At 34.2% G+C, this 19108-nt stretch overlaps 1 protein-coding gene across 10 annotated transcripts in view; it reads left to right on the forward strand.

Moving 5' to 3' along the window:
• SMAD9 (SMAD family member 9) overlaps positions 1–18817 on the forward strand; it is a 104583-nt gene extending 85766 nt beyond the window's left edge. For 7 of the 10 annotated variants that reach the window (XM_074304888.1, XM_074304887.1, XM_074304894.1 and 4 more), the window contains 4 exons: positions 312–422; positions 3660–3881; positions 10023–10279; positions 14412–18817. In XM_074304888.1, coding sequence (XP_074160989.1) covers positions 312–422; positions 3660–3881; positions 10023–10279; positions 14412–14555 — 734 coding nt within the window. In that variant the 3' untranslated portion in view covers positions 14556–18817. The remainder of the gene's footprint in view (positions 1–311; positions 423–3659; positions 3882–10022; positions 10280–14411) is intronic. The other 3 variants (XM_074304895.1, XM_074304896.1, XM_074304897.1) reach the window with 1 other exon arrangement.
• The last annotated feature ends 291 nt before the right edge of the window (positions 18818–19108 follow it).

A 19108-nucleotide genomic window follows, 5' to 3' on the forward strand; every position in this document is an offset into this window, starting at 1 on the left:
TTGAGGAAAACTTCAATGTTTTTGCTATCACACTTAGATTTGAAAAGACAGTTACAAAATCATCATTGCTTTGACTATTCCTGAAACTGAGGGAAAGATAACCAATCATTTACCAGGAATCCAAGAGTAGCAGGTCTCTTTTCCCTTCCCTATTGGCAATGTTGAACATCATCTTCAATGTTAGTTGTTTCCCTCCTGCAGTGACACTGCCCATGGTGGTTACAGGGTTGAGCTGCGAAGAAAGGGGATCAGTCCTTAAGGAATTGGTTGATTTGATGATTTTCTTGTTTTATTGCTTTTTTTTTCTTTAGTTGATACACCACCCCCACCTTATCATGCCACAGAAACACCAGGGAGCCACAATGGACGACCTCTAGATGCCACAGCTGACAGCCATTTAGTGCTGTCATTGCCTAATGGAGGTAAATTTGTGGATGAAGCACTAAACACTGATACTTTTTGATAGTAATTATTACCATCTTCTTCCTTGCTTCCTTATAAAGGTGAATTGTTATTTAACCTGAAATTTCTATTGTGGACTGCTGTGACATCTTAACTTCTGTTTGATAGCCTCTCCAAACCACAGCAAGGATTGGTTTTCTTGTCACTTTGATTCTTGGAATAAATTAATAATTCATTTTAACTTTTGTATTTATAAGTTTATCATTTTTAATGTATTCAGTGATGGGTGTCAGTGTGCTACTTACTATAAGGATAATATGTTCTAATTTTTGCTAATTTATTTTTTGCTAATAATTATTCAGCTTTGAAAATGTATCATTTAAAAACTTCCAGAGATTTATTTATTCAAGCATAGCTTCTCTTGAGGTATTAAATGTATTCCTGGAAATTTTCCTAGAAATCCTTTTTTTTTCTCTAATTCCAAAGTTCTGAAATTGTAGGCTTCCCCTGAAACTTAATGTTTTTAAATGTTTTTATGATACAGAATTTCAGTGAGATGGTGAAAATAGCATTTTTATGCTTAAATTGGAAGACCTGATTTTGAGCTTTTGCACTGTTGTTTGTAATGTGACTCAGTACAAATGACTTTCCCTTTTGCCAGCTCTCAGTTTCCACATCTGTAAAATAACTTGTACCAGACAATTGTTAAGATTCCTTCTAGCATTTTGGGTCTCTTAGAATTTTCAGATAATTCATAGACTCAGAGTTGGAATGTGTTACAGATCTGAAATATAAATTCTCTTCATAAGTAGTGATCTAGCTACTGTTCAAAAAACCTCAGGTAATGGTGGCCTCCAAGGGCAAATGATTCCACTTTGGGGCAACTTGAATGTTAAGAAATTTTCCTCAAATTAAATAAAAAAATTCTTTCTCCCTTCAGTTTCTAACCACTGTTCCAGATTCTGTCTTCTGAGAATGACTTAGTGTCTAAAAACAAGAGTTCTGAAACTTGGGTTCATAGCCCTTGGAGAAGTCCATAGATAGATTTCATGGAGTCTGTGACTGGAAATGGAAAAAAAAAGTTTACATATATATTTTTCATTAATCTTTGTTTTCCTTTGTGAATCTCTGCTTTATTTTATGCTTTACTTAAATTATTCTGAGAAGGGGTTCATAGGCTACCCAAAGAGTACACAACACACATAAAAGTTTAAGAACTCTTGATCTAAGGAATTCTGCTATAAGTCTTTTTAAGTGAAAACTTCTAAAAGATCATAGTGTATATTAAAGAAACTACTTTACCAGAATATCAGTTATGGCAAAGTACCTTCATACTAGGTATTTTACTAACTTTTTTTTTTTTTTAACCATTCTTTTACTAACTACCATCTATATAAACCTTCTTATGTTACAGTGACCTTGTCTGTACAATGGAGATTACAGTAATACTCACTGTGTCTGAGATTAAGAGTTGTATCAGATGACCTTTTGAGATCCCTACTGGCCCCATATTGTTGGTATTTCTTATAATTTAAATGCTCAACCTCTAAATTACCTGATTTGGAGGGTTTTTTTTAGGGAGGAGAGTAGTTCTTAAGATGAGAGCACACCTGTATTGATAATCTAGATATTTATATGACTGTCATGACAAAGGGAATCAGAATATAGTAAAGGGAGATATGGTATAAGGAACCCCCATGTTTGATTGGTTAGTAAAAACTCAAATGAACAAAAATTGAGTATTTTGCAAATTTGCAAATATATACATAATAAAACATTAAGGTAAATTCTTGCTCATTAACCTAGAATGGGCAACCTTTGAGGGTAGAGGGGCTTTCAAAAAGCTCATGTCACCTGATAAGGATTCTATGGTGAGAAATTCAAATTAGTTCTACTTCATAATTTATTCTATATTGTGTTGATTTCATATTGCAATTGATTCTTTATCTGCTTAAATTTTCCCTTCTATCCTTGAGCTGGGCTCAGCAATTTAGCTTTCCCTCTGAGTTAGTTTAAAGTTATAATTAAAAGAAAAGTGGTTATCTCATACTGGGTAGCGCCTGGGATATTTCTAGGACATCTGTTTATTATCTTTAAACCCCACAAGTTTACTTGGTCCAATTCCAAGTCATCTGGGATATGTCATCTGATCTTGCCTGAACTTATATAATTATGGGAGTTTTTAATCTCTTTCAAGGAGAGAGAAAATCTAGTAATTTTGATTCCCTATTAAAGATTATAGAATGAAGATTGGTTTCAGAAAACAATGAACATTTCTTAATTGTCAGAGAGGGGGCTTGATTAGTTTCATGTAAAAGTCAACCCACTCTTCTTAGTAAACCCCAGTTCTAATGTTCCACACCTCCCAAGATACCTTCTTTGTTGGGTGTCCATAAAAAAGGACCCTTTCTTTCTCATTAGGGTTACTGGCTTAACTGAAGTTGCCAACCTGACCTGTCACTTAAAAACTGATTTTGTTTAATCATATACTCTTATTCATTTTATTTGCCACAATAGTCAGCATTCTAGTTTCATGTGTGGGTGGGATTGATCAGGCCAGTTGACCTTGAAGGGGCTTTTCAGTCTATGATTCTCAAAAAAATCACTTTCCTTTGAAGGGGGCTTAAGATGATTAAATACAATATATGAGACAAAAAGGAGAATACATACCTGTACTAGTGAGAAATTTTTCTTGTACATTCATTCCTGGATAGATTTTCAGATTGGCTCTGACTTTATTGAAATTCATCCATTCATTTTAGTCTCTTATTTGGGAAATGGCATTTTACCCATCATTGCTTCCCATTAAGCTTTCATTCATTGTCCTTCATAGATACTGTGAATCTATATTAGGGCACTTGTTTTAAGTTATATATCTTCTACAGAGGGGACTGACTAGTCCTAAGTAGCCATACATACTGTTTGGTCTGGTGTTCCCAAGTGCAAGTTTGTAAGACCCTTGGCTAGAGCTGAGAGTGCAGTCTGTGGGACAAGACAAAGCTCTTTGGCTCATAGAGGGGATAAAAACATGAACTTTTTAGAATGCAGCTCTAATCAACTGAACCAGATAGCTGAAATCATCATTTACCACTGAAAACTCCAGAAAAAATGATAGGTTTGAGAGAAGAATAAAACAGCAGCATCTGTCCTACAGCCTAGTTGCTGATGAAAGGCTTGACTCACTAGGTCCTGGAATTTGAAGCTCATGTAAATACTTATTATCACAATAATACGTATCCTAATTTCTTTTCCTTTAGACTTTCGACCAGTTTGTTATGAAGAGCCTCAGCACTGGTGTTCTGTTGCCTACTATGAACTCAACAACCGAGTTGGGGAGACTTTTCAGGCTTCTTCTAGAAGTGTCCTCATAGATGGATTTACAGATCCTTCAAATAACAGAAACAGGTTTTGTCTTGGACTTCTTTCAAATGTTAACAGAAACTCAACAATAGAAAATACTCGGAGACATATAGGAAAGGGTAAGAAAAAGTGTCTAAGAGTTCTATATACACATGTGATGTGTGTATGTGTATGTGTGATAAGAAGTCAAGCAGAGTGAATTAATTCTAAGCCTCCGATTTAAAAAAAAATAAAGAAAAAGTGTCTACATTCTTGTAAGTGTGATCTTGGGAATAGCCATATATTATCAGAATAAGATAATAAAGAATTTATGAGCCAAGTGGATAAGCCATGGGAAGTTTATAAGCCGAGTGAATGAAGTTCTAGGTTTGGCTGCACAATTTATGAACATTTTACCTTGGAGAAATCACAACTTCTGTCTCTGGGTTCTATGACAAGGTAAAATGATACTTTCTTTTAACTTACCTCATTGATGTATAGTGATGACAAATGAAATGCTAGATATGAGAATGTGCTGAGTCATAATAAATATTCCATACAACTCCTAGGTTATTATTTAAACTTATAAAAGTGATTTCTGAATTGACTTCTAAATCAAAGTCTTCTCTGGATTGTGGCCATTTAAGAGCATCTTTTTTCAGTTATTAATTTGAAAAATATTGAATTTAAGTTAGTTATTAACCAAATTATTTGTGTTTTCTTTAGTAGATTAATGAATCTCACAGGTAAAAGTCTCATTGGCCATCAGGACTCAAGTCATTCTGTAGCCAAGAGTGTTTATTCTTTCTTTGCAAAAATTTAGGAATGAGGTGATAAAACTTTGCATAGCCCTTTCTGTGAAAATGGAGGCATTTAATGATGTTTTAGGCCTTTGCTAAAGCAACATATGGAAAACATAACAAAATTTATCTTTTATAAATTTGTCCAAACAGCAGGAACTAGGTAGGGGAAATTAATGAGAGTGATAGATGCTCTTCATAAGATTCAAGATCTCAAACTAGCAGTCTTGAAGTCAGTCAGCCAACAGCATTTATTAAGTACCTGCTATGTGCCAAGCACTGTGCACTGGCGATACAAAGAAAGGCAAACGTAGTGTTTGCTTTCAAATGACTTGTGGTCTAATGTGGGGAGAAAACATGCAAATCAGCACAGGGAGAAGCTCCCTCATAGTGGGTAGAGAGACAACCCTGGAATCAAGACTTGTTCTGGCTCTAGGATCTAGGGCTAGGGACTTCAGTCTCTCAGGACTTTAGGCAGTTCTTTAAGATTGAGCTGCAGAATGATTGATGATTTGCATTGGCAAAGGCAGGTACTTCATGAAATCACAAGTTCAGATCAACTTTACAAGATAATTTTTCTGATCTTTTTAAAAAAATCTCTTGAAAATCCACCTGTTCATCTCACAGTCTCATTTGGTAAAGTAGTCAGTGTTCTTTCTTTCTTTTTTTTTTTATTTTTTTTATTATATATATATATATATATATTTTATAATATTATCCCTTGTATTCATTTTTCCAAATTACCCCCCCTCCCTCTATTCCCTCCCCCCGACGACAGGCAATACCATACATTTTACATGTGTTACAATATAATCTAGGTACAATACATGTGTGCGAATATCATTTTCTTGTTGCACAATAAACATTAGAATCCGAAGGTACATGCAACCTGGGCAGACAGATATTAGTGCTAACAATTTTCATTCCCCTCCCAGTGTTTCTTCTCTGGGTGTAGCTACCTCTGTCCATCATTGATCAACTGGAAGTGAGTTGGATCTTCTTTATGTTGAAGATTTCCACTTCCATCAGAATACATCCTCATACAGTATTGTTGTTGAAGTGTACAGTGATCTTCTGGTTCTGCTCATTTCACTCAGCATCAGTTGATTTAAGTCTCTCCAGGCCTCTCTATATTCCTCCTGCTGGTCATTTCTTACCGAGCAATAATATTCCATAACCTTCATATACCACAATTTACCCAACCATTCTCCAACTGATGGACATCCATTCATCCTCAGTTTCTAGCTACAACAAAAAGAGCTGCCACAAACATTTTGGCACATATATGTCTCTTTCCGCTCTTTAGTATTTCTTTGGGATATAATCCCAGTAGTAGCGCTGCTGGGTCAAAGGGTATGCACAGTTTGATAACTTTTTGGGCATAATTCCAGATTGCTCTCCAGAATGGCTGGATTCTTTCACAACTCCACCAGCAATGTATTAGTGTCCCAATTTCCCCACATCCCCTCCAACATTTGTCATTATTTGTTCCTGTCATCTTAGCCAATCTGACAGGTGTGTAGTGGTATCTCAGAGTGGTCTTAATTTGCATTTCTCTGATCAGTAGTGATTTGGAACACTCTTTCATGTGAGTGGATATAGTTTCAATTTCTTCCTCTGAGAATTGTCTGTTCATATCCTTTGACCATTTATCAATTGGAGAATGGTTCGGTTTCTTATAAATTATGGTCAGTTCTCTATATATTTTGGAAGTCAGTGTTCTTTCTAATACACAATTTAACTTCCTTTTTTTCTAGGTACTATATATAAACCTTTGGTTAAGAGTAGATTAAGTTCATTAAGTCCATTAAGGTAAAGAGTGGCTCTTTAGGTTGAAGACTGACAGACTAATTGAATTACCACTGAGGAATTCTTCATAGAGGAGAAAATAATGATATCTGACATTTAAATAGAGTTTTAAGGTTTACCAAACAGTTATCTCAGTTGATCTTCACAACAAGTAGATGCTATATTTATCCTTGTTTTATAGATCCCCATTTTACTGGGACAGGCAGAGCTTAAGTGACTTGCCTAGGATCACATAGTTATTGAGTGTCTGAGATAGGCTTTAAACTTAGATCTTACTTATTCCAACAGTCTCTTCACTGTACCTCCTGATTGCCTAAGTTGATGCTACTGTCCTATGGTGGAATATCAATTGGAATAGTTTTTTCCATAAGTGGTGGTGGATTTATGCTGATTCATCTACATTCTTTTACTTAATCTTGTAATCAAGGGCACATATTTACATAATAGCTGGCTAGACTTAAGGATGTAGCCTATAAGCATGCACAGCTGTTATTTGGGGAATTGAACAGGTGGCCTTATGAGCAAGGTATTCTAACCAGTTGTAGTCATGATTAGACACAGACTAATTAGTACTAGTTTGGCACGAGAAGTCTGTACTTGATTTGGAGGAAATTGTAAAGGCTGACTAGAAATTAGAGCATTGTCTCAGTTAACAGATTTTATATTCCAAGTCACTTAAACCCATTTTCTAGATTTATTCTCTCTAAAATGGTATGAAAATATTCAACAGATGGAGGACCTATTTATTTGCTGATTGCCTGTGTATCAAGTTGTATGGTTAGAGTGAATTTTAGGATGATCTTTACAGCTAATATAATACTATGGAATACTCTTTGTCTCTTTCTCTAGAGGGATTGATAGCATAGTTCTAAACTTGTTCTGAATTTTGAGCTTTACTTTGTATCAATCTAGATGTATTATGAGAATATCTGTGATATTTTTGTTTTTCAAATTTGTGACTATTGCAAAAGATGGTTTTTTTTTTTTTTTGCAGGTGTCATTGATAAAATAATCATTCTGTTTCTGTTGTGGAAAAAATGGTCAAATTCTAATGAGAAAATGATACTTTAAGACTATATTTGACTATATTTGATTTGTGCTGCTGCCATTTGTAGGGAAGATGCTAAGTTTATCAACCATTGCCTCCTGGTGGTAAACAGTATTATGTAACTAGGTTTCCTTGAGATGGCAAGTTTCCAGATTGCCTTTGTCTTTGAATATAAACTTTTCTATCACTTAACTCTCACACAAACTCATTTCACCAGTTTCCTTTTTCAGCCTTATTTTCTTTCATTTACATTTGTTATGTAGATGAAATGAATGGTATTTGGTTACTGTCCAATCTCTTCAACTTTTTATAGTCTGACTTCTGTATATACCATTACATTCAAGCAGCCTATTGTTGGGAGGAAAACAGTAAGGCAATGAGTTTTTGTTTTTGTTTTCTAGATCATGGGAAGAGGCCTGAGAAATATCTTACTCCTTTTACACTTCTGCCTTAGTCAAGGACCTCAAGCTCCTCATAATGATAAGAATATGCTTTTTAGAACTGAAAACACAATCTAAGCAAAAGTGAAATTCTTCTAGAAGCCTATGTAGCAGAGAATCTAGTTTCTTAATAACCTAGATTGTTGTTTGGGACTCTATGGACCCCTCCAGATACCACATTTCTTTGGGATCCAAGTTTCTTAGTGGCAGTTCATTTGCAATTATCAAAATATTTCTTTGTACTATTACATACATCATAAGAATTTTAAAATAAAATATATTTTTCCTTTTTGAATGTTTTTGATATATTATAAAATTATTCATTTTAATGATGATTTTAAGCCTTTACAGAAAATATTAGTAATCTAGAAAATAATCCCATTCTGATAAAATGTAGGATATAACATAATTGACATCTGCATTTTTTTTTTGTTATTTTTAAAGGGAAAGTATCAGAAAAAAATAGAAAACCCCCAAATCACAATTTTTAAGTCCCAAGATTTATAGTTCCTAATTCTAATTCAAAAAATGGGAAAAATAAATCTTGGTTTGTTAATAGAAGAAATGTGAAAGATCGTAAGTTATTATACTTGAATGGAATGGGACTGTCATTCCAAAGAAGCCATTTCCTGAAAATAATTGTCACATATAAAAGAAAATGGCAGATCATTTAGTGAAAAATGATATTCCAATTTCAGTGTCTACTCTACATGAATAGGCTGAACTTTTGATTTATAAAGGGCATGAATTTTGCAGATATAGTTTCAAGTCATTATTTGGTGATATAAATTGGATTCAAATAAAATCCTTTAACCATTTAGATTTTCTGTAGATGAGCTGCCTCTTGCCAAAGGTTGTAATTGTACATCCTGCCATGCTGTTTCTCAGAAGGAGTAGCTAAATATTTTTTTGTCCATCAAGCTCAGGCTTCCAGGTACATCCTTCTTGGTTCTGAATCCCTTATTTTTTCTAAGTTCCCTCTAGGTAGTAGGGGGGAAAAACCTATTCCTAGAGGACCAAAATGTTCCCATAGTTTGACAGGTATAAAGTATAAGCAATGGAAAATGAAAAAGATAAGATGAAAAAGAAAGGAAATGAGTGAGAAGAAAATGTAATGTAATGGAAGATCACTGAATAGGAGGCGGGAAACAGGGTATTTTTCCCCCCTAGTTCTGCAGATAACCTAACTTTGTGACCTTGGGCAAAACATTTAATATTTCCAGACACCATTTTCCTCATCTGTAAAATGAGGGTTTTGGATTCAGTGTTGTTCACGTAACTTTCATGTTTAAAATTCTTAAATAGAGAAAGGAGACAGTAAATGGTAGGAGAGAGCAAAAAAAAAAAAAAAAAAAAGCTGTGCGTGGTAAAGAATACAAGGATGCATCCAATAATTTTCTCAAATTGTTACTACTACTATAAACCAAAACAATTAATTCTATTCCTAAAACTTCTAGTCAAGGAAATTTGTGAATTTCCTTAACATTCCATTATTTAATATTTCTGATAGTAAAAATTCTCTTTATATATAATATGAGTTTTTCTCTAAACATATTTAAATTAATGCTGAGTTTCCAAGTTGGGATGGATTTTTTTAAAAATAATTTCTTGAGGAAAATGTTCAAATTCTCATTTTAGAAAGCAATTTTCATTATTACTCCAAGATGTTCCGTGTATATTAATCTCAAGGATGTAAAGCAGCTTGATAAAAGAGAGTTTTCTTTATCTATTTGTCCTTCTAATTATATTTATATAAATCTAAATATACATACCTAGCTATATAAATTTTTCTCTTTTGAAACTGGAAATTTTGTACTACATCTATATTGTCAGTAAGAATAAGGATCATTTTTATAGTTGTTAGCCCTTTAATAAATTTAATTTTGAGAAATTATAAACTAATTGATTTTAAGATTACTAAAAAGCATGAAACTAAATTAAATTTTTTATTTAAAGTTCTCTAGGACAGGTTTTTTTCATATACTGAATACAGATCACATTCAGTTTTCTTTATGAAATAAGCATTTAAAACATGTGAAAAGCATTTAGAAATATGCTAAACTCTGGGCTTTTGAAAGTTATGTAGGTGATAGCAATGTGGTGTGTAAATTAAATGTGACAGTTCAAAGGAAGATCTAAAATGATTATTATTCTGAAAAAAAATTTTTGTCACTGGCTTTGCAGGTGTTCACCTGTATTATGTTGGGGGAGAAGTTTATGCTGAATGTGTAAGTGATAGCAGCATTTTTGTACAGAGCCGTAACTGCAACTATCAGCATGGCTTTCACCCGGCCACTGTATGCAAGATCCCCAGTGGCTGCAGCCTCAAGATTTTCAACAATCAACTCTTTGCCCAGCTGCTTGCACAGTCAGTTAACCATGGTTTTGAAGTAGTCTATGAGCTGACCAAGATGTGTACTATTCGAATGAGTTTTGTCAAGGTAAGGGTTACTTTCTTTAACCCTTCTTAAATGTACTCATGAATATAATGCCTTTTACTATTATATATCATTTCTTGAATTGGAAATTTATTGTTATATATTTTGAATCCTCCCTGATATTCTGTTGGGCACGTATACAATGTTCTGTTTTGTTTTTCTTTTCTGTCTTTCTTTTTTCTATCTTTTTTAAATAAACAAAAATATTTTAAAAGGCTTCTAAAATGAGACAAAAAAAGCAGTTTCTTTGATTGATTTGATCATTTTACTGATAATCTCCTGATGAAGAAGAGGAAAAAATGCAGGCATAGTCTATCATATGTCCTAGATTTGTGGAGAACAGATTTCAAAGAGTTCAAAGGAAAGTATTGAACTAAATTCTATAGAGGAAGTTATTTAAGAAGAGATACAAAATCCTCACAATGCAAAAAGCTTCTGTTTGTGCTTGTTTTGCTTTGTTTTTGCTGGGGGGGGAAGAAAAATCAAAGAAATAGAATTTTGGATTGGAAAGGGTAGGACACAAATGATCACTGGGGAACTGAAATTCAAGATAAAGAGGTTGATAGTAAGAGTGGAACCGTCTCCTCTTGATGAGTTTAGGTCACCCTAGACCTAGATAAATTACACCCAGTATAGTGAGAGAACTGGGGCATTTGATTATTACTCATCTTTGAAAAATCATGAAAAATTAGAAGTAACTCAGGACTGGAGAAAGGTGAATATTTTCCACACTTTCATAAATGAAAAGAGTGAATTTTTTTAACTGAAAGCCAGTGAGCTTAACTTCAGACCCTGTAGAAATTTGAGAATCACCATTAAAGGGAATCTAGAAATGGAATTGATAAGCATTAAGTGCCAGAATGACTTCATCAAAAAGTAGCAAACTAATTTTCATTTTCTTTTTTAACAAGCTTATCAGACTGTTAAATAAGGAGAATGATTTAGATAGACTTTATCTGGATTTTATTTAGCAAAGAATATGATAAAATATCTTGTGTTGTCTTTGTTGACAAGCTGTATACTAGATTATAGAACAATAAAATAAGTTTGGGACCTGGTTGAACAATTAGACTCAAAGAGTAATAAATAATTAATAATATTTACTCAGAGAGGGAGTACATTGGTGATGTTTTACCTTGGTTAATTAAATATATTCGGCAGTGAAATGAAGGCAGGGCTTGTGAATCTTAACAAATGACATAAAGTTGAGTATGATAAAGAAAGATTATAGAAGACTAGAAAATGAACCAAATCAAAAAAAGATGATATTCAGTAGAAATAAATGTAAAAATAAATGTATCACTTGTGGTTCAGAAAATGAGATTTGTAAGTACACAATATGGGGAAACTGGAGGTAGATACAATGCCAATGAAAAATACTTTGGGATATAGTATACTGAAGGATCATTGTGGTATGGCAGTGATGTGACACTCAAAAAACCCCAAAATGCTAGTGTGTATATGTATGTATGTATACACACTAGCATTTTGGGTTTTTTGGAGACCTGTTGTCAGTAAGAATTGAGTTCAAATCCATCCTCAGATACTTAATAGCTATATTTATGATCTGGGCAAATTGCTGAATTTCTGGCTGTTCCATTTTACTTATATGTAAAATGATTATGGGGCAATGAGGTGGCTCAGTGGTTGAGTACCAGATCTGTAGAAAGAAATGCCTGTATTCAAATGTGGTCCCAGATATATGTGATGCTGGGAAATTCACTTGCCCTTGTTTGCCTCAGTTTCCTCATCTGTAAAATGAGCTGAAGAAAGAAATGTCAAACCATCCTGCCAAGAAAACCCCAAATAGGCTCATAGAGTCAGACACAACTGAAAAAAACAAACAAACAACTGAATAACAGCAAAACAAAGCCATTTTGTAGAAGGATTAGTACAAGAAACTTTCCTATGAAGGAAAGGAAAGCGGTGATGTTAGCTGTATGAAAATATTTGAAGGGTTGCTATATGAAGACTTGTTTTGCTTAGGCTAAGGAGACAATATTAGGAATAAAGAATAAAGTTAGAAGAAAGGTAATTTAGGTTTGATGTAAGGAAATGTTTCCTTTCAAAATTAGGACTGTCCCCAAAAGTAGAGTGGGCTGCCTTAAGAGTTATTGATTTCCCTCTCACACAGGGAAATTCCCTTCTCACACAAAGGTTTAAAGGATCACTTATTGGATTAGATGGCCCTCATATAATTTTGAACTTGGAGGTTATATAATTCTTTGACCCCTCTGTTCTTTCTCATGGTCCTTTTCCACTCTCTCTTGTCAAACTATTGAGGCAAAAATGGAGCTGGTTGAAGGAGTTGCCATTCTTTGAAATATTATTTTCCTGTTCTTCATTTAAAAATTTTTTTGTCTTTTTTGTCACTTTATTTTGTCATTTTAATGCTTTCAAAAACTTTTCTTCATCTATCATTTCGAGAGAAATTTGAGAATAAGAAACAAAACTTCATTCTACACTAGTGCATTACTTCTTAGTAAGTATTGTTCTTGTTAGTGGCAAAAATAGACTTGCCTTGTATCTTTGTTCACATAAATAGTCGTAAAGTATTTTAAAGTCCATAAAAACATGGTAACATGCTAGTAGTTCTTAACTTCCCATACAGCCAGGAGAGGGCAGCGCATTATTATTTCATAAGCATTCCCTTGTACTGTTAGAATCCATTGTCCTCAGAATTAACAAGTAATATTAGTGCACTCTGGTTAAGTATACTATCATACATTTTTAATAGCCTGATTTTTACGGGGTTGGCCTGTGTGTTTCTCTGATAGTCAACTTTTAGATTAATGTAATTATGCAACTCAGAAAATGAACTCCTCATGATTGGAAAAGCAGCATGTTTTATAAACACACAAACTATCAGGCACCAGTGATTAAAGCAACAACAACAAAACCAGATGGCTAAGTACAGAAAACGCCTCACTATCCCTACATGTGGGGGAAGGGGGTAACATAGCAAATTGAAATCTATTAGAAATGTTGAGATTTTATCTCAGTCACCATTTTAAACCACCATTCCAAGGAATTTTCCTTTTACTGTATTACACTGATTTCGAATAATAAAATTGGCTTGCTTGAGGTTTTGCCTCTTTTCATTTGCCTTGCCCACACTATAATTATTGTTAAACAGAGAATGGTCAACAGGCAGTCAGGTGAAGGAGAACCAAAGGACCTGGGTGGTCTGTAAGTAGGAAAGGACCTGGCTACAACTCTGACCTTGTCACTCCAAGATTTCATTATCTTAGTTTAATACAGCAGCCAGTGCAGGGTCACTTGTCTTAGTGTAACAGAGGATGTCCCCAAAGCCCGAGCTAGTCAAGTTTAAAACTGAAGTAAACCTTTGGGGACATCTAGTATCCCCTGCCTGGTACAATCCAGTTTTTCATCTGGTTTTTTGGTCTGGACTGCCTCTCCTTTGGCCAGTCTGTCCTCATTATGTTAATCATGTATTTCAAGCTTAGAGGGTCATCTCAATCAATGTCACACTTGCCTGCATAAATACCTGAACTAGAATAAACTGTAATTGAAAAATGTTTTAACAAAATAAAAATTATAGATAATGTTAATTTGTGTTTTTTTTATATCAGTTGTAGCCTCCAGAGATCTATTTCTATTTGGCTTTGACACCACCAGTCTAAACCTACTCCCTGAGATAATTTTTGCTTTATTTATTTAACAGCTCTTTGTTTAGTACTAACTAGCACAATATCTGGAACATAGTAGGTGCTTAATGAATGCTTATTAGTCGATTTTAATTGTATACTGCTTCGTTAGGTTTGAAAAGAAATACACATAAATGCAACATATATTCCTCTGCTCCAAAAGCTTACAATGCATAAGACTGACTATAAGCCTAGAGAAAGAAGGGATCTAGAAGCACTTTTTTTTTTTTTTTTTAACAACTGAGGAAATTGAAGCCCAGTGACCAAAGATCATTCAGATGGCAAAGGCAAGATCTGAACTCAGATCTTCTGGCTTAAAAATCCAGTGCTTTTTCCTTTGCACCATGTTGGCAGGAGTGGGGATCTGCGGACATCTGAATTTAGAATAGAAACCATGCAGAGAAAAGAGTGCTCTATAACTGCTGGCTAATGGCCAAATCAGAAATAATCTCCTTTCTGGTTTTCAGGGCTGGGGAGCTGAATACCACCGGCAGGATGTCACCAGCACCCCCTGCTGGATTGAGATTCATCTTCATGGACCATTGCAGTGGCTGGACAAAGTTCTGACGCAGATGGGTTCACCACATAACCCAATTTCTTCAGTCTCTTAACAGTGATCTCTAAAGCGACCCTTCTAATAGAATAGATGCTATTGCAGGCAGTGGTTTATATCATTTCATATTTACAATTAACTGAAGTCTCTAAATATATATGTAAATACAAATGATATACTATCCATATTTTTTCCACAATCTGTTTTGTGCTTTCAAGTTAGAAGGATCCCCATACAATGAAATTAGAAAGTCAGATTTATTGTGTCTGTGCTATGTTAAGAAGCAGCTTTTGTCAGAGGGAAAATAAGGGACATTATGTCAATAGCTGTTGTAGGATATTGCTAGAATAAGAAAATCAGCTGCTGTCTGTCACATTATTAGAAGACACTGGAAGAATTCTGGGTCAGTGGAATATTTGAAATTGTTTATGCAGAAAATATATGGTACTAACAGCACCCGGGCAAATAACATTTTCAGACAAAACAAAAAACCCAAATCCACATATTTTAAAATGATTCCATTATTAGTGCTATTGGCAAGAACAAATCAAGCACATAAAATGGATTTTACAAGATGTCACTCAGACATCTTTTGTTTCTGAAATAGAACTATCCAATTACTAGGTTATTCTGCTGATATTAATGGTACATTGTAAAAATAATTTAAGTTGTGATGGGAAAAGAGACAGGAACTGTAAAGTTTAGAGTTATATTCTATTGTAGTCCACCTTGGTAATGCTTCTTCTTTAAGAAGAAACTTCTAAGAGAGGAAATGGACAGAAAAGTCAGTTGCTAAGAACTTGGTATGGCTTGGATAATAGTCATAATAACTCATTTATATAGCACTTTAACACTTACAAGGTACTTATCTCACAATAACACTGTGTGGAGTTAGCAAAAATGTGCCCATTTTACAGGTGGGGAACAAAGACTCAGAAAGAAGTGATTTGTTGAAGGCATGCTCACAAATTAATAGATCAGAGGGGAGCGTGGCTCTAGAAGTCATCTTCCACCTGGGAAATCCCTCCTTTCCGTGTTTGTATGTATATGTGCCAGCTCCTCTTCCTCTGTTTTGCCACTGGGAGTGAATAACAATTGTCATGGGAGGAGGGATAGCGTAGCAAGGCCCAGAAGAAGGTCTGTCCTTCCATGCCGCGTTCAGTCTCCAGGAGGCTAGTCCTTTTGTCCTGATCTAGTCTTTTAAAACTTTTTAAAACTAAAACACTGTACATTACAGAAAGCTCTCACTTTCTAAGATTAAAATTAAGATTATTTAAATTTTAATGCACATTATGACAAAGAGCACCCAAGCACTGCACATCTTGGAAATATTTTTCACAAATGCTAACAAATTGTCTTATGTCAGAACTATAGAACTCATCTAGTTGAATTTTCTCATTCCATATGAAGAGTCATAAAAGTTCAAGTTGCCCAAGGTTACATGGCCAGTAGGTAAGGGAACTAGTATTTGAACCCAGATCTTCTGACCTTAATTTTAGTAATCTTCTCACCACAACGTAATGCCTCCACTTATATGTTGTAACCAAAGACCCTATCATTTGGTTGATATTATGTCTTCCCCCATGTCCCATAACTCCCCCAATTGTTCCTTTATCTTATAATAATATTAATAACAGATGAGATCCTATGACTCTTCAGATTTACAAAATGCTATACATATTATCTCATTTGATTCTTATCTCAGCCCTGTGAAGTACTTATGAGGGACTTATTTATTGTTTCCATTTTATAGATTAGGAAACTGAGACTCAATGAAATTAAATGACCAGGTCAAGATCATGAAACTAGTATGTGGCAGAATCAGGGTTTGAACCCAAGTATTTCCTGGCTCCAAGGCTCTTTCAACTTATGTTGCTTGGACATCACCTTTTCAAGGAACTTATTACAAATAATAGGCAGGCAGAAAATGCCTGTAAGGATAGAATGATAGTTATGATGAAAGAAAATTCTTCAGCCAACAGGCTGTTTTATTTGAACTGTTTCCAATAATCATGCATGGGGGGTGTTAAGTGCTATTAAATCAAGGCTTCTTAGCCCTTTTTGTGTGCAGTGGACCCCAATGGCAGACTAGTAAAGCCTAAAGACTCTTTCTCAGAATTATATTTTAACATGCATAAAATAAAATATACAGAGTTACAAAGGAAACCAATTATGCTAATATATATATTTTAAATATTCTTAGATATCATTCGTATAGGAAATGATATTAAAAATAACTCATATGAAATATATATATATGTATATACATATCCACTTATCTATGCAGTAAACATCATCATTTAATATGGATGTTATTTGAATTCTACTGCATCAGTTAAATTTTTTTACATTGAAACTAGGCTTCTATTTACTGTTTAGTCAGCAGATGAAAATATGTTTGAAAAGAAATCTTCCTATTTTAAAACTCCAAAATAATCCTTTTATTTAAAAAAAATACCACAACATTCAATTCCCCTTCCTTCACTTTTGTATTGTGGGGAAATTACATTTCTAATATTTTAGAATTCTACTAAATAAGTAGTCATGCCACTCATACAAATTACCTTAAACAGATGAGTCAATAAATTTATTCTGTAAGAAGCAGAGCAATTAACTTAAACTGACTACTCAAAACTGTGTATTTTAAAATATTTTTGCTTTCATGTAGTTACCTAGTACTTAGTTTACACGAACGTAGCACTTTCCAGCTTAAAAAGCACTTTTCTCACCATAATTCAGAGAGGCAGGTAGTATGAAGTATTTCTACTACCTCTGCACTAGATAGTGCAGTGAATAGAGCACTAAATCTGGAGTCAGGAAGACCTGAGTTCAATATGGTTTCAGACAACTTGCTAGCTGTCACCTAACCCTGTTTTTCAGTTTCCTCACCTGTAAAATGAGCTGGAGACAGAAATAGCAGTATTTTAGCCAAGAAAACCCCAAATGAAGTCATTGAAGAGTAAGCTATTCAGTAATAGATAAAGAAACTGAGTCTCAGAATGGTTATTTTTTTTAAGATCTCACAGTTGTTATGGTACAGAGTTAAGACTTGAACTGAAGACTTTTGTGTCTGAGATTCAGTGTTCTTTTCTATGACATAAAAATCACATGCCATTTTTAGAAACTTTCATCACAAAGATATCTGTGAAATTGAACCTTGAGTGAGGCAATATGGAAAGGTATAGTGGAAAGAACACTATATTTGGAGCCAAAGGCTCTAGTTTCAAATCTCAGTCCTGCTGCTTTATTTTTGTGTTTTTACTTTTTGGTATCTGATCTTAGTTTTCTCATCTATAAAGGGGGATGGGGGAAGAGTTGGGATAGATGAACTATAAGGTCCATTCCAGCTCTAAATCCTGTAACATCTGTAGCAAAGAAATGAGATTACCAAATTGGTTTCTCAAGGGGTTGAAATTCCATCTAGTCACTTCTGGACATCATTGGGTAGGTGAGAAATACAGAAGATTTAATTATTTTGCAGTATTTGATATATAACCCCAAATAAAATTCAGAATGACATCCTTTCAATTCAGGCTGCTCCAAAAAGGTAATAAATTACTCTTAGAAGGGTCCTATCAAAGGTAGGTTTTGTAAATTGCTATTTTAAATATTTATATGAACCAGTAATTCAAAGTAAGTTTTAGGTTGCCATGGAAAAACAACATATACAGAAATAATAATGGTATTTTGACCTGCTCATGGCACCTGGAGTGTTTATCCATGGTGTAAGTCAGTTATTTTCCTATTAAGAAATTGGGATCAAGTATTGTTTGAGGTAGGGGATAGTTTAATAGTTGCCAGTGCTTTGGAACTATTAAAGTGCCACTTTTAAACACAATTGCTTTCAGCTTTTATGCTTATTGTAAGTCACAGAAAATCTGTTAAGCAAGAATGTAAAATTCCTTGTATTTTTAGCATCTTAAAAAAACTGGTTGTTCCCATAGCTAAAAAAAAAAAAAAAAAAAAAAAATCGGTGAAAATATGCAATAGTCCTTATTGGCCCTTTCATTTCGGCCAGTGTTGCTGGCATTCCTGCTTCGTTGGGATTATATCTCTAGAATTTACTACATGTATACTGGTTGAAGTAGAAACTAACCATCATGCCAAACTCATCTTTCCTAATAATATTCAAACAGTTAAACTTGATAACAAGAGTTGGTGATCCTGTCCAATGTTGTATAAGTTATGCCAAAATCTGAAAAAGCTGTTTCTACTTAGGTATATACTAGAACCTTTGGCTGTAGCGCTGTGTTGTTAGCCTTCTAAATACATATGTGATCTGTTGATCTGATAGTTTATGAATAAAGAATATTGTACCTCATTGTTTTCTGATTTCTTTTGTTCCCATTCTCACTGAAAGCACTCTCTGCCAAACAACTGGATAACATACTCAGTGCCATGAAAGATGAACCCACGCTTTTAGAGAAATGAGGTCAGGATTATAATAACTCTTATTTATGTAACAATTCAGTTACAAAGCATAAATTAGTTCAAGTAATTATGCCCGTTTTACAGAAGTGGAAACTGAGGCTCATAGAGATTAAATGAATTGGTCGAGGGAGCAGCTTAGAAGTGGCCCACTCCAGATGTAAATTTAACTCATCTACCTTG

Source organism: Sminthopsis crassicaudata, chromosome 3 (assembly GCF_048593235.1).
Source record: "Sminthopsis crassicaudata isolate SCR6 chromosome 3, ASM4859323v1, whole genome shotgun sequence".
Lineage (NCBI taxonomy): Eukaryota > Metazoa > Chordata > Mammalia > Dasyuromorphia > Dasyuridae > Sminthopsis > Sminthopsis crassicaudata.